The sequence below is a fragment of the Genypterus blacodes genome, unplaced genomic scaffold, assembly GCF_046128005.1.
Source record: "Genypterus blacodes isolate CSIRO-AG114 ecotype Tasmania unplaced genomic scaffold, CSIRO-AGI_Gbla_v1 ptg000015l_1, whole genome shotgun sequence".
NCBI lineage: Eukaryota > Metazoa > Chordata > Actinopteri > Ophidiiformes > Ophidiidae > Genypterus > Genypterus blacodes.
The window spans coordinates 2,586,439-2,601,270 of record NW_027466829.1 but is presented as its reverse complement, the minus strand read 5'-3'; the positions used below and the strand labels follow the sequence as shown (position 1 = coordinate 2,601,270).

At 41.3% G+C, this 14,832-nt stretch overlaps 3 protein-coding genes across 3 annotated transcripts; 2 read left to right on the top strand and 1 right to left on the bottom strand.

The window, feature by feature from the left end:
* The first annotated feature begins 2,176 nt into the window (after window positions 1-2,176).
* szl (sizzled) lies at window positions 2,177-3,393 on the top strand. The gene is made up of 4 exons (XM_076140706.1): window positions 2,177-2,457; window positions 2,567-2,733; window positions 2,871-2,963; window positions 3,083-3,393. The coding sequence occupies exons 1-4, from the start codon at window positions 2,177-2,179 to the stop codon at window positions 3,391-3,393; spliced, it is 852 nt and encodes a 283-aa protein (XP_075996821.1).
* Window positions 3,394-4,953: 1,560 nt separating this feature from the next.
* Window positions 4,954-6,224, top strand: LOC142988410 (prolactin-like). The gene is made up of 5 exons (XM_076137590.1): window positions 4,954-4,963; window positions 5,052-5,230; window positions 5,340-5,441; window positions 5,537-5,722; window positions 6,015-6,224. The coding sequence occupies exons 1-5, from the start codon at window positions 4,954-4,956 to the stop codon at window positions 6,222-6,224; spliced, it is 687 nt and encodes a 228-aa protein (XP_075993705.1).
* A 782-nt stretch (window positions 6,225-7,006) lies between these two features.
* Window positions 7,007-10,867, bottom strand: dbx2 (developing brain homeobox 2). Its single transcript, XM_076170490.1, has 4 exons — window positions 10,591-10,867; window positions 9,388-9,471; window positions 7,440-7,624; window positions 7,007-7,198 (listed from the first exon to the last, which is right to left on the bottom strand). The coding sequence occupies exons 1-4, from the start codon at window positions 10,865-10,867 to the stop codon at window positions 7,007-7,009; spliced, it is 738 nt and encodes a 245-aa protein (XP_076026605.1).
* Between the last annotated feature and the right edge of the window lie 3,965 nt (window positions 10,868-14,832).

Genomic DNA, 14,832 nt, shown 5'->3' with positions numbered 1-14,832 from the left:
ATGTAAGATATTTCTTTGTTTGGGTGTGTGTGTATGCGTCAAACAGCCAATTAAATCCCCCCAGGGGCTGCTATGACCGAGGTGTTCCATATTTTATGGATAGCCTCAGGATCATTATTGCATGTTGCATAATAAAATGCATTCTATTTTGGGCTGTCTTTTGCTTTGAGCACAGGCCCCAGTGTCTCGCCTTGCATTGGTAATGGAGAAGCTGGCATACCGGGCCTCCGACTGGTGCAAAGTATTACTGACTTGCAAACAGAATATAAGATCAGTAACTATGTGTTTGAGCAGCAAGGGTAGAGAACTGAATTATTTCTGGTGATAATTATATCCGTCTGTATTGGGAACCATGGTTCACACAAAGGCTTCACGCTGTCTATCTTGTGAAGGATTTGTGTTAAGTTAGTTTGGCTTTTTAAATTTATTTTTTACTTAGATATAAGTTAAATTGTCTACTGGTCTTTTTGACAGGTGGCCATTTACCTCATAGCCTTCCACCTCCACATGAACTGAGGGCAGGGGCAGGCAACCAATTACCAAGACAAATACGGTGTCTACAAGACGGTCATTAGGCCCAACAACAGACCCCTGCTGGGCTACCGGCAGGGGGAGCTTGTTAAATGTGTGGACCTATTCTCTCAAATTGGTCTGTGACTCTAATTGCCCAGTTAGTCCCCTCTTATGGGCTGTACTCGTCTACCCGAACTGGAACCAGCCTCCGCTCATCAGGCCATAAAAGCTGGCTTGGCTGGGGCCGACGTCGGGCCCTGGCTCGCTGACTGCATAAGTGCAGTCCTTGGTGGAGACAGGGATGGGATGCAGGCCCAGGGAGAGGGGGCAATCAGAATGGGCCTTAAGTTTGGCATGTCTGAAGCCATATTGGCCATCGTTGGCTGGCTGGGAGAGATAGAGACCTCTTAATTCATGAGGGAAAGTCCTGAAAAGGCCTACAGGCATAAAACAGCAGATACACATCTAAGTCAGGAGACAGACGACATCAAACAAATACTATTATACTCCTAATGTACTTCTATTGTTGTTAAAGATGTTAGAGACACAAGACGAGGCAATCTTATAGCCACTTGTCTTTGTATGGCCGGTCTGCATTGTGGAACCAGATGTCTGATTGCTTGATGGGATTTTAGCAAGATTGAATTTTTGAATGATAACTTACACTAGTGAATACGTATTGTTTGATAATACAAATAAGTTGACTTAAGCCAGGTCCTCAGATTTTGTCATTGTCTTGTCAAGTTGGAATTTCTGCAGCTAATACAGAGAGGAACATAAACAAAGTAATCTATTTTTTAAGTTATTAAATATTCCTTCCGTCTGTATCATACAGTGAAGTGAGGTGGGGGGCAGGGTTTATACAAGAGCAAATGAATTTAGCTTTGTGTTGCTGGCAGATCAAAGCTAAGTGAGCTAGAAGAGACAAGAATGCTCCAATTAGGAAGCCGGGACATGAAAGAGACCAACAATATTAAGGAGACTGCCTGTCTGTCTACACTGCCTGCTGCGTAGACACACTTCACTAATACGCTGTCCTCAATGCTGGTGAACTTTCAAAGATGCATCAGATCTGCTGCCTCGTACAAATATTTAGCTGTTTCAGTGAACATAGTGACCACACAGTGAAGTCAAGCACCTGCATTTTATTTTTATGTGACTCGTGTTGTACTTGAGGTAGATTGAGTGAAAAATAGCCATAGTTACTTCCCCCCCTTGTGAAACTATACATGTGTAAGTTGTTTGGAGAAAAAAAATACAATTTCTAGTTTGGCTTTATCTTACCTTAATCCCCTTTGGCATGAAAGTAGATGTCTGCCTTAAACTCGGCTGGGTTAAAGTCGATGAAAGCTGGGCTGTGATTGCCCATTGTAACTCACAAACACACCCTCCATCTACTTACCTACCACCCCCTCCCCGCCCCCCCTCTGTCTGCAGTCATCTCAAAACAAGTCGTTGTCTCCAAACACATCGTCTCTGCGTCTTTTGATAGGTACTTGATAACAGACTAACAGACTGATGGGCCTGGCTGACCTTGCTCTATATAAAGCGAGCAGCAGCCAGTGAAGCCAGCACTCAGGCACATTCCCTCTCACAGCAAACAACCTCAGGGTAACAGCGCATTCATTTACTTTGAGGAACCTCAGGATTTCAGTGCTTTACCATGGCTGTGTTCTTCACCGTGGCTCTCCTGGCCTTCACGTGTCCTTCGATGGCTTTTGACTTGGGCCAGTCCACTCGTTGCGTTGCCATCCCCAACCAGATGAAAGTATGCAAAGACGTCGGGTACTCAGAGATGCGGCTGCCTAATTTCTTGGGTCACAGTAACCTGGAGGGTGAAGTTGTTCCACGCTCAGAGGATTGGAGACCCTTACTGCAGACAGGCTGCCATCCTCAGGCCCAGGCCTTTCTCTGCTCTCTGATTGCGCCCGTTTGCCTCGACACGTAAGGACATTTTACATTTGTATTTACTTGTTCCTTGACAAATTGAAATTTTAACACTTATCAGTACAGTGGTGCCTCTCATTGACCAATGTGTTTTCCCTTCCCACAGCTTTATCCAGCCATGTCGTAGTCTGTGCCTGGCAGTGAGGGACAGTTGTGCCCCGGTTCTTACCTGCCAGGGGCACACGTGGCCCGAGGCGCTGGACTGTGATCGATTCCCTGACCAGGAAGACATGTGCCTATCACCTCACCCCAAATTCAGCCTCTTTGCCAAAGGTATACATGGACCACAGACTGGTTATTCGTGCATTGCCTTGACTTCTTCTGATGTGCCACAGAGCATACAGACATGAACTCATTCAGCTGCATCTCCATTCAATGTCCCTAACGTTTATTTACCATCTTAATTTCAGACTTACCCAAACCTGCCTGCCAAAACTGCCCAGCTGTGGAAGAGTCCTCTACAATGAAAAACGTCCTTGATGTCTTTTGCCAGCACGATTTTGGTAAATATCAGAATTCCTTGAAGCTTGAATGCTAATCTGTATCGTATCAAGTAAATGAATTAATTATTTGTAATGATTTTTCCAAACCAGTTGATTGATTTTATTTTTGTCCTCCACAGCTGTCTCTGCCAGAATTCACCGCCGCCGCCTGCCCATGGGAGAGCCAGAGTTTGAGGTTGAGGGTGGGGTTGAGTTCATACGCCAGGGACCTCTGCTTCCATATGACACCCAGAATCTACTCCAGCAGTGGCTCCTCATCAATCTTCGTTGCTCATTCACTCTCGTTCGCCCAGGACGGTCCCAGCTTTACATTCTGACCGGCACAGTGCAGTTTGATGGCACCCTAGCTCTCACTCGCCTCTTCCCCTGGCACAAGAAGGACACAAACATTGCCGCTGCTATGCGCAAATGGAAGCACCATAGATGTTGAACGTTGAGAAACACAACAAGGGACTCAGATCAAAATCAAGTGAGAGATTTGAAATATCAGTTTGCTCCTCAGCTTTAGGTTTTATTGATAATTTATCTTGTAAGCTGATGAGAAATGGATATGAACAGGGCTAGGCTCAGACATCAGTACCCTCCACTGTCTCTGGCAGTTCAATGTATCAGATAGCACACAGTAATTGAATGCACTCAAACTTGTACATAGTGTAAATTGTTGGTATATTGTATTTTCTATATGAATATTTCTGTATTTATGTTTTTTATCAAGTGGAAAAAAATCTTAACACTTTTTTTTCTAATAAAATATTGGGAAATATATGTGAAGTTCCTCCTGCACAGTTTCTGATATTTATGATGCTCAATTGCAATCACTTAGTTTGCCATACTGCTCACTCAAAGGAACAGATGTTCTTCAGGCGATGGTCATGTGTGGGTCTTTAGATTTGTCCTCAGCCTAATCAAACTCGCCACAAGATGGCAACCAAGTAAAGAAGTGTGCTGCTGGTTTACTGCTGCAGTAGCATGACCTCAGTTTAATTTTCACTCAAAGTATCTCCATACACAAACAGGTTAAAAACTCTCAAATAAAAATAACGCATGGATTATTTATGGTAGGTCGGTTTTATTTGCAGAGCAGTAATAAACTGGTATTAGTGGTTGCATCTCTTAGAGACTGGCCGTGAATGCATGACTGACTATCTACAGTAGACAGCCTGTCCTGAAGGCTGCGGCATTCAGAGCTAATGAGAAGACAAATTACTTGCTTTACATTTGAATAGCCTTGTTTTTACTGGGCTGAACAGATGTATGTGGGCTGACTCAATACATTTCTCTTTATATATATATATAGACTGTGCGTGATGGTGGATGTGATAAGTTGGGATACGAATGCGTAATTCTTGGAGGTCATTTGAATATTTTTTGCCCTAACATGCTCCACTTATCCCTCATGTGGAAAAAGATGTTTTCCCTCTGGGGACGGTTGAGTAGCTCTGAAGTCACAGCACCAATGGATTATGGAGTGCAATTAAAATAGTTACAATTGATTCATTCATTTTCAATATTTTTTAAAATGTAATGTTAAAAATAAATAATATAGATAGAACATGCATATATTTGCTTATATTTCTTAGCTGTAAAAATCTCCAATATTCAGTTGTATGGGTGATGTTGACTTTTTGAGAGCATGTCCTTAGTTCTAACTTATTTAGACTTTGGCTTGAGAAACAAAACAAGAAAAGAAGAGAGAGAAGAGAATTTACAAAAAATGTGATGCTTCACCTGAATGCTTCCTACAAGTTTGCATTACCTTATATGGATATGTCAAGTGTGCACCTTTTACGCCTGGTTTAGCTTTGTCGGCTCTGGGGTGAGTACTTGGCTGTATATGGTTATATGACGTGCAGAGTGACTCGCAGTGTGACTCGCATTTTTAGCCTACGTCTGCAACCTAATTTGTTTAATCAGTGACGTCAACATAGTAGCAGTCAGTCTTCATAAGAGAGCAGGACTACACATCTGGCATGTCATCACAAGGGGAACCATGAACACGGGTAAGATGAATATTCTGACATCACATTTTCATTGGTAATAAATAACAGTAACTGTTTTTCTGATAACTAAAATATTTGTATTCCTCAGTTTGGTTTACAGTCCTCACCCTGGCTTGCCTGGACCGTCCCATCAGGGTCGCCACTGCCCCAATTTGTGTCCATGCACAGGCTGAGTGTCACATTCCTTCCCTGGCAGAACTCTTTGAGAGGGTCCTACAACAGTCGTCCAGAATGCATGGTATCTCCACTGATCTGCACTCTGACTTTGTGAGTTCTTTCCTCAGTCCTCATATCCATCACTGCTGTCTGAAGTAGCCATTTACCAAGCTGTGTGTGCTCACTGCATCATCTCATTTCACATATATCCTCCACACAGGGGCAACATTTCTTTCCCAGCAGGAACCACATAGGAAAGCGGAAGTGCCACACCTATAGAATACTAACGCCTGGCGACAAAGAGAATGCGCAAAGACTCGGAGTGAGTATATTGTTCATATTATCAAAAACATGCAAGACTTTTTTTTAACTGGAATGAATTTGTACTTAAGAACTGAATGCTTGCTCTTGTTGCAGAGAGAGGAGTTAACAGAAGTGATCCTGAGGCTGCTGGGGGCCTGGAGTGACCCTTTAACACATCTCTACCAGAGCATGTCTGAGGATCAAAATCAAGACTTCAACCACTACAGCTCCAACAGGGCTTTGGAGATGAGCGATATGGTGCAGGAGCTGAAGAACGGTGTGGCAAAAGTGGCTGAGAAGGTAAGGTCCACCTCAGTACTGCTGCTGAGCTTCTACATCTTTTGAAGTCTTGTCTAATAATCCTTAAACTTAACTGAATACAAATGGTATATCAAAATATAAAATCATTTTTTTTTTTTTTTTTTTTGATGTATCTAATTGGAATTGGAATTTCTGGAGCAAGTTTTACCTTTTTTAACGTTTTTTAATTTGTTAAATATGTGCAGATGTTTTCAGTCAAAGTCTTTTTTCATACCTACATTAATTAGGGAAATTAATTGTGTACTTTTAATTCTGCTCCTGTCTGCCTCAGATGAAGCTACAGGGAGTGATTGGTAACTCCCTGGGTTACATTTCCCCAGAGACTCTGCTTCCCTCCTCTGCTTTCTCCTCAAACAAACGAGGAGTCCTTAGCTCCATGGACCACCATGACCTGCTTTACTGCTTCCGCAGAGACTCCAACAAAGTCAAGAATTACCTCCGTATTCTCAAATGCACCTCTCTTCCTGAAGTGGACTGTTAGTAATGCAATGCCTGCGAAAAGGTTTGTTATTGTCTTGGCTGTAACTACACTTAATATTTCTATTCTCTATCTCAAAGCATAAAGGGATTTTATGTAGTCTGTGTCAAGCTCAAATGGTATAATTGTAAAAAGTAAAAGTCTAAAAAGAATCAAAATAATTAAATTAATTAGAATGTTTGGGCGGCTTAATGGTTTGCAGAATCTTCTCTATTCTTTGCATTAAATAAAAACCCTTAATGTAATAATCAATGGTTTGTTTTTGCTCAGTATGAATACACCATGTGAAAATCAGGATTCATTGAAACAGTTTATTTACAGTTGATCATTCAATTTAATTTTAAGTTTTTTTTTTTTAATATTTACAAAATTACTAGGTGATATTTGTCTGCAATCGGGTATGAATGATATGCATAGTATTAGTTTAAAGCTCACCAAACACGAACAGTTAGTGGAAAAACATCTGATATGATAAAGTAAGTGAAGTGATTCATTTGTATGACAATCGCAGGGTCGTAGTCTTTCCTGGAAAGACGTGTCAGTGTAATAACCATGAAATTGCTTACTGAAGCCAGAGGATTGTAGTAAGATGATTAACCCGGCAGCTGAACCTAATTAAATGATGCAACAAAACACTTAAATGCATTACAAGTCAAGGGAATGTCATCAATGTTAATCTTTACAGATAGTGAATTTAATCCACTTATTAACACCCTCTTGACAGATTAAGAAATTAGAGGGGTCTTTGTGGACGTGAGAGAGTCACTGGTTCTTTTTACACATCCTCATGTGTCTCTGGCGGTCTTCTGTGGTGGAGAGCTCTCTGATTTTGCATTAGTATGGTTCGATGATGCCGCGTCTTCCTCCTGAGCGAGGCCCCGGGCCATGAGCTCGTCCATTGGAGAGCGAGTGGTATGAACCTCCTTCTCCTTACAGTTCCTCCACTTCATCCTGCGGTTCTGGAACCAGATCTTCACCTAGAGACATGAGGTAGAGGTGCTGTTAGAATTTATTCTGTGAAGCACACTCACTCGTGGTGTTCTTGGCTGTAGTTGGCAATGCATTTCTCTTTTACTTTCTGATCACACATCAGATTTCCTAACAACCACGTTCTTTATACATTCAGGGTATCCTATCTTATCTTAAAACTTTATTTCAAGTAATCTTTTTTTAGGATCAGGGATTAATATAAGCATAAATGTAGAATGACTCCTGTACCTGTGACTCCTTGAGACTTAGATCAGCTGCAAGCTTGTTCCTGTCTGTCTTGCTGATGTACTTCTGCCTCCGGAATGTTCTCTCCAGCTCCTTGCGTTGTTCCTCTGAGAACACAGCCCTCCTTAGGATCCCTCTGCGTGATTTAGGGCTTATATCAGCAGACCACATTCTTATATTTGGTTCTTCTGAGGAGTAAATTAGACAGGAAGACACAGCTTAAATTAGTTTTTTGACCCACAGCCACGTAGCTAAATGAGATGTGACCAATAAATAATTGTCCAAGAAATTTTAAGCAAGTATATTTCTTTTCCAGGGGTATTTCATGGTCTGGAGCATTTTAACTAAGACCACAATATCTGCTGATGTCCACAATCAAAATGCACACTTTGCCAACCATGTCGAATTTACTACATTTTCATTCCAACCAGATTCCTGTTTTTGTCACTCTCACTTTATCACTCACGTTTCCCTCTTTTTTCTCAGTCTGTCCAATTTAACAAACTGGGGGTGACTAAAGAGAGAATGAAAAACCATTTCAATTGTGGAAAAAGGGATTTGGTGAACTGTGAGGAGCAATCCCACGCTGCCTCACTCACAGGTGCGTGCACAACAAAAGTCAAGTGGAACAATTTATCCAAACCATTCAACTTTGCCTTTTTAAGCTGTACGACAAATCTGCACATAGACCACCTCTAGGGAGCACATAACAGGTTTGGACATGCTTCTCACTCCTCTATAGGAACTCAATAGTTTCCACTTAAATAGCTGATTACCAGGTCATTCCTGGGCAACGTGTGTGTCTCCCAGTGGGCCAACTATAGAGCCCTGTGGAACACCCAACAATGGAGCTGTTCAATGGAAATGCCATTACTCGGTGGCTCAGTGGCCCAACACTAAATCTTTTCTCTTGCAGGTATGAAGCCAGTTTGTATGTGAAGATGAGCTCGAATAAGTCTATAAAAGTCACTTTCATTGAATGCTTTATGTCCTAGTCAAGGGGTCTCCAATGGGCAGGAATGAGAGTTGAAGGACAGGAGAAAGGAGGGGGGGTCGGTGAGGCAAGCTCTTTAGCCACACAATGGTCGGGGGTTGTTCCTGGTCCAGCCCTCTTCTGCAGAGAAATGGGCGAGGTTTTTGTGCTCAGCGGAGTTCATTGCTGCAGTGAAAAATTGCAGTGAGGTCGCGTGTGGATGGTGGAGTGAAAGTGCCGATTGGTCACGGCCATACATGGCATTGTTGTGTTGCTGGGCGCTGTGGGAAAGTGTCAGCCCACTAAGAAGACTTGAGGGACCAGGAGGATGAGGGCTTTTTACCACTGTTTACTGGCATTATAGGATGCAAAGACTAACAACCACTTTAGGAGAATGACACGATACACCATATGGTTAGTCATAATTAGTGCTGCTACATTGTCCCATACTGTCTGAACTCTGAAGGAACTTTGTATGTCCTGCATTGTAGGCATTCAACCAGTTAAAGTACAATTCAGTGCAAAACTGAAGCATTTTGAGAACAGTTATGAATGTATTGCATATTTCCTAAAGCCAAATCTTTAAAACTGTGGGTTTCTATGAAACTTATTAATGTGCTGAGGGACCGCTGAGCTGTGAAACAATTTGCCTTGGTCAGCACAAAGAATCCACACCTGGTAATTATAATCTTAATATGACAAGACAAGATGTTTATTAGCTCTGCATATTTGTGCCAGTGAAAGTGTGTATTTGCAAGTACAAAATAGGGGGCCCCAGGGGCTCTAAAAGCCCTGCAGCCCACCCCTCTTCCCTATCCTAAACAGCCGTGAATGGTTATGAATAGAGCTGTGCAGAGTTGAGCGGAGAATTAGCTCTTTGGCATTGCATCGGTAATTAGCTGTGGAGAGGATGGGAGACCCTGCTGCTAATGCTTAGAGAGGAGCTGAGGCATTGCTGATGAAGCATAAAACACTCACTGGAGAAGACGGGAGGGGGGCTGGACCCACCGCAGCATGCCAGCAGATACTGTGGGCTCCGCAGGAAAACACTGCTCAACACACCTGCAGAGAGAGGGAGAGAGAGAGAGAGAGAGGGAGAGAGTCAGGTGTGGTCATGTGGTTGCCAGGTGGGGTAGATCCACTGTTCGTGGACCACAACCAACTTTTGAGGGTATTTGCAGTTCTGCCTTCTAACTTATTTTGATGTCTGTCCATATTAGAAGCTGTAGGTAATGAAACATACACAGAACCTGAATCACTAACCTCAGTTATTTTTTGTTGATAGTTTTAAAGATCCAACATTATTTTGATTAAATACTCATCTAAGAAACAAAATAAATCATTAATTAATAATAATCAATTATAATAATATCATCACTAACAGAATCACTACTAATTGCTTCCATTATTATTTATTTAAATATAATTAAAACAAAACTTGGTGTATTAAAAAATTCAACAAGAAAACAAATTCTGGCAATGTCATGACTATTGTTATTATATTTACTATATTTGTGATGATTGTACAATTTTACAGCATTTTATTGTAACAATAAAAAACAATAGCAGCCAGAATTACTTGGCCGAGTGTAAGTTATACTTCTGTCTGGGGTTTAGAATGTTATTTATTACTTAAAAAAGTTCAAATAGTTTCAAACTGAAATGTTACAGAATGATTACCTCAACATCGCTATTTAGTGGAATTTCTAGTTTAGGTTTTAGGAGTAGGCCTTATTTGATTTTCTTTACTAATTATAACAGGCGCCTGACAATTTTAGGAAAAAACTAAAACTATAGAAAACTTTTCTATCAAGAAAAATCAACTGTGTATCAGTAATTCTGGATTAAATTTAAATACAAGAGGTTCTGATACAATAATCATCACTGTATCCATCACAAAATGCTCTCTGAACTGTGATCTCTGCTTCTCACAGGAAATATGCTTGAAAAACGAACCTCTGTTAAACTACAAGACTCACAAAGCATTTTAACTAAAAAAAGAAAATATGTGAAAATGTGCAATCTACAGTTTTATCCTTAGCACGTTTCAATGTAACAAAGAATTTAGCAACTTTCACACAGCAACTGCGTATTCAAAATTGCAACTGAATTTGTGGAAATCTCAGGGTCTAAATCTCTTCACATGATCTATATTCAATATTTTAATAAAAGATTAGTTACCTGAGTGTGGCAGAAGGGGCCCTCTTAAGTCTTTGACTTGGTGGGGTCCCTGGGCTTGGCTCTGATAGGCCCCATGCTGAGGAACCCAGATTTTCCTCGGATGTTCACATGTGGCTCGCGTCAGATGTCCACCCTCCATCCCCTCAATGCGGGCAGGAGACGTTTGTGACTGTAGCAGATTGTCAATCAGAAAACTCTTTCCCGAACTCCCAAAACCTGGTAAAGCAGGAGGCGATCCAGCCATATTCCTCCTCATGCGGCTCTGCACTGAGACCATCCTCTTCACACAGTGACCCAAACACTTCAACTCCCTCTTCAGCAGTCGCAGCTCAGTGACACTAAATTCTCCTTTAATTCCTTCCCGAGTGACCAGGCCAACTTCATTAAACTCTGAAGAAAACAAAAGTTCTCTGCTCTTCCTCTTTCGGGCCTGCACTTTGCTACAGAGCTGCGCCGTGATTGGCTGAGAGGCTCTAATGTGCTTCTCAATTCAGATAAGGCCGGGGTCCTTTCTGGAGTGGCAGAAGGTGGGTCTGGCTCATTCATTACGTCAACTAGCCTATTAAATGATAGACACCAGAGACAATGAACTGCTGGCCAAAGTTTAACATGCACCAAACAGTCTTCTCCAGTAGTAAATAGTTTTCTCTTTTCTCCTGCCTCCCTCAGAGCTCCATTGTGCCTCAGAAGGAACCCGCAGCTATCAGCTCATTTGCAATGTGATTATTTCTACTTCATCCAAGTTACTTTGCCCTGTGAGGCTCGTTTTGATTGCACATTTAAAAGTGAGCGTAAGTTGTGCGAAGCAAAATGATGTTAACAAATCTAAACATAGAGGACATTGTTTAGATTTTACATTTTTCACCAAAGGGAAATGCCACATGGTCTTGTACCATTTTCTAATTTAATTTGACTTAATCTGGTTTAACTCACTTAATTTAAAATAACTTCGCTATTAAAGAATTGTGAAAATGTACAGTTGTGAAAATTTAAATTTAGCTCACATTTCACTCTCACACTGATAGTTTTCCGATAGTTTGCTTTTCACGAGTGTTGGTAAATGGACCTGTACTTGTATAACGCTTTTCTCCAAAGCGCTTTACAAAGACCTCACATTCAGCCTTTCATACACTGATGGCAGGGACAAACCATGCAAGGCGTGAATGCTGTGATGTGTCTGTTGTGTCTTTAGCAAAGTGACCTTTGGGTAATGTGACATTATTGCTGTATACTAAAGACGCATTGTTAAGTTCTTTGGAGGAATGACATCATTCCTACCTGTGGCTTGTTCACATTTGCTGCAGTTTGATGTGTCTAGTAAACAGTAAGACCTTGATATAAAGTTATATTACTATATGATTCTTAACCAGGCAAGTGATGTATTGTTAAATTTTTTGGACAATTTTTTTCATTTTGAAAGAGAGATGAGTAGATCATTTTTACATCAGCAGTTAATCTGGGAGCAAACTCTACCTCTCACACATGTATGCACATATAAGCAACTACTAATGCTGGATATTTATATGGTAAAAATCAAGCAGGTACTGGACTGATAGTGATGGAGTTTCAGGAAAATTGAGTTTGATAATGAAATTTGTCATCATCACAAACCAAAGACGCAGCTCCTCATCAGATGAAGAGCAGTTGAACTCAGTGTGTGATCCAAATTTGTTTTCCTAATTGTGACTGTAACAATAAAAACAAATGCTCACACACGCCCACACGCATTTTCTTGCTATAAACTAATTCAATGTGAAGCTTGTGTAACCTTTCACACTACGGTGACTATTGCAGCTAATGATCCCCAACATTGTAATAGAAAAACCAACAAGAGGATGAAAGAGCCTGAGTTTAAGCACAGTAAACAGGCATATCCACACTGGTTGGAGCGATGGTGTTGTTGGTGGTGGGGGGGTCCTCGATCTGGGGTGTAGATGCCCCATGCTGAGCATGGAAATTGGCCCAGACAGCTCAGCCTATTGTGTGATGGCCAGGGAGCCAAAGGTTGCTTGTAATCAAATTTGAGGTTTTATTCCTCAGACTGGTGGAGAAGGCATAGTGCTCTCTGTCACATGATGAGTGTTGGCACGTCTGTGTGCACTACCTACCTTTGTGTAGTGAATTTGTGTTAACATGCAGTGGCTGTGATAATGTCCGGAAGCTTTTTGTTTGGAGGAAGCGGAATCATTTGTTTATGTGACACAGAGAAAGAGGGAACCCAGAGTCATTTCTGCTTCCATTAACTAGATTTGTAAGGACTTTACCTGGTGTTCAAAATACAAGCAAGAAGTCAAGGTACATTTTATGCAAAAACACAGGATATTTGCTCATATTTCACCTTTTTTTCCCTTGCTGTCACTTTTACTGCAGCATGAATGTGGGTGTCTCAGTACAAACAAAAACTGATGAATGAACACTGTAAAACTCCTGACATGAAATGATGCATGTTCACTGATATTTGGGGTAAAACTACTCTCCCAAGATGACACAGGCTTTCACTGAGAGCGTATCATCATTAAGATTCACTACTTTGTAATTAACCAGATTCCAACAGAGCTCTCCAGGAGAGGGAAGTATAATTAGGCCCTTCTCAAACAGGAGATCTTGGAAACACCCTGAAGCAAGTTCATGTGAATTTATTTGATGTCCATCTCTTCTTAGAAATGGAGGGAAAAAACAGGAGACCCCTCATTCAAAATCCTCACAATGGCCCTGTTGAAAACTAGCACTCTGCAGACCAGCTGAGATCCCTTTTCCCTCTTTTTTAACCCCACTAAAGCTCTTAAAAAGATACCGGCCCATTGCACACACAATTGATATTCCACCACTCGAACTTAATATCGTGAATGGAGGGCCAGACTCTATGAATCAGGAAGACAATGCGCTTAGCTTAGCAGCAAACTGGCACTTTGTGTGCGGTGTCTGTGCCCCAGCAGAGGAAGTTTCTAATGTGAGCCTCACAATTGTGTGTCTATAGAGTTCTAATGAGCTTCTGTATGCTGAGTGAATGGCTGCAGCCTATTCACCACGAGGGCACAATGAGCCAGCTCGCTGCACACATTCACAATGGGATCTAGGAGGAATGGGAGTGGCTGTGTGGAACAACTGCACTGCTTGGACAGTCTATAAACGTAAAAGATCAACATATAACCGTGGCTTGTTTCAGAGAAGAAAATGTTTCAAAGAGTGAAAGAAATCCCGTGAGCTTACTCGAGTTCAAATGTTCAAATGGTCAAATTCCCCAAATTCCCAATCCCTAGTTTGCAGCTGCTATTACTAAAAACCTGAAAAGATAATTAAGTTAAGTTTGACGGGGAGATATATAAACATCTATGCTAACCTAATGCTCTAAAATGATTTCAGGATGTTTTGTGCCTGCTTGTGATGAGATTCCCATAGCTGCTGTCTCTTCCTCCACTTTAAATGGTAAATTACTAAAGGCAAAACAACAACCTGTTACCTGTTGAAAAGGGCAGTAAATGTATTTGCACTGGGAAATATAATGAATCAGTGTCATCATTTCTCCTCTATGTTTCTATAGAAAGCAGTTATCATCCCCTGCAGTGCCTGATGCCGCCTGTCAAACACTGTGGTGGGTCTGAAATGTCCAATCAGGCAATGTTCATGAGTCATAGAATTTGGAACATAGTATTTTTATTACGTTCACACACACAGGTACACACACATTGTTACTGTATGATAATTATTTTTGCTTTAACTGTTCTAACCTCAGTTGTGTCCCCATTTAAACATTGTGTCGCCCCTGTACCAGGTTATCGGCTGTCACCCCCTGAAGATGGAACAAGGGTGACACAGTCTGTTGTACCTCAGTACTGCTCCACTCCAATGCAATCCCTGTAATTCACTGCTCTGCACACAAGATGGCCTTGGTGAGAATGACAACCATTTCAATATAATCCCTCAGGTTAGAAGAAGTGAAAAAAACATCTTTTTAATCTATCTTTCATGTTATGTTATCTTGCGGTGATGTTTCTTATTGTACTAGATATTAATTCATTCATTGTTAAGTACGTGTATATTTCATGGATGATGTTTTTCCTCTGTTATCAGGGCGCTTTGATTTAATCTCTCTCTATTCAATGCATTGTTGAGTTCCGGAATCGAGCCAGAAGCCATAAAATCCTAAATCCGCAATGAAATACCAGACGATACATAAATATCACCTGTGTAATGACATCATCCATGTTAAGAGGAAACCACTATGTAGTTCTCCTCTGCTGC

Excerpts from the sequence above, each read along its gene's own strand:
- szl (XM_076140706.1), top strand. The coding sequence starts at position 2,177 with ATGGCTGTGTTCTTCACCGTGGCTCTCCTGGCCTTCACGTGTCCTTCG. Across the intron at positions 2,734-2,870 it reads ATTCAGCCTCTTTGCCAAAG|ACTTACCCAAACCTGCCTGC; the intron begins GTATACATGGAC and ends TCTTAATTTCAG. Across the intron at positions 2,964-3,082 it reads CTTTTGCCAGCACGATTTTG|CTGTCTCTGCCAGAATTCAC; the intron begins GTAAATATCAGA and ends TGTCCTCCACAG.
- dbx2 (XM_076170490.1), bottom strand. The coding sequence starts at position 10,867 with ATGGTCTCAGTGCAGAGCCGCATGAGGAGGAATATGGCTGGATCGCCT. Across the intron at positions 9,472-10,590 it reads GCCCCTTCTGCCACACTCAG|GTGTGTTGAGCAGTGTTTTC; the intron begins GTAACTAATCTT and ends CTCTCTCTGCAG. Across the intron at positions 7,625-9,387 it reads CCCCCCTCCCGTCTTCTCCA|AAGAACCAAATATAAGAATG; the intron begins GTGAGTGTTTTA and ends TTTACTCCTCAG.
- LOC142988410 (XM_076137590.1), top strand. Across the intron at positions 5,442-5,536 it reads AGAATGCGCAAAGACTCGGA|AGAGAGGAGTTAACAGAAGT; the intron begins GTGAGTATATTG and ends CTCTTGTTGCAG. Across the intron at positions 5,723-6,014 it reads TGGCAAAAGTGGCTGAGAAG|ATGAAGCTACAGGGAGTGAT; the intron begins GTAAGGTCCACC and ends TGTCTGCCTCAG.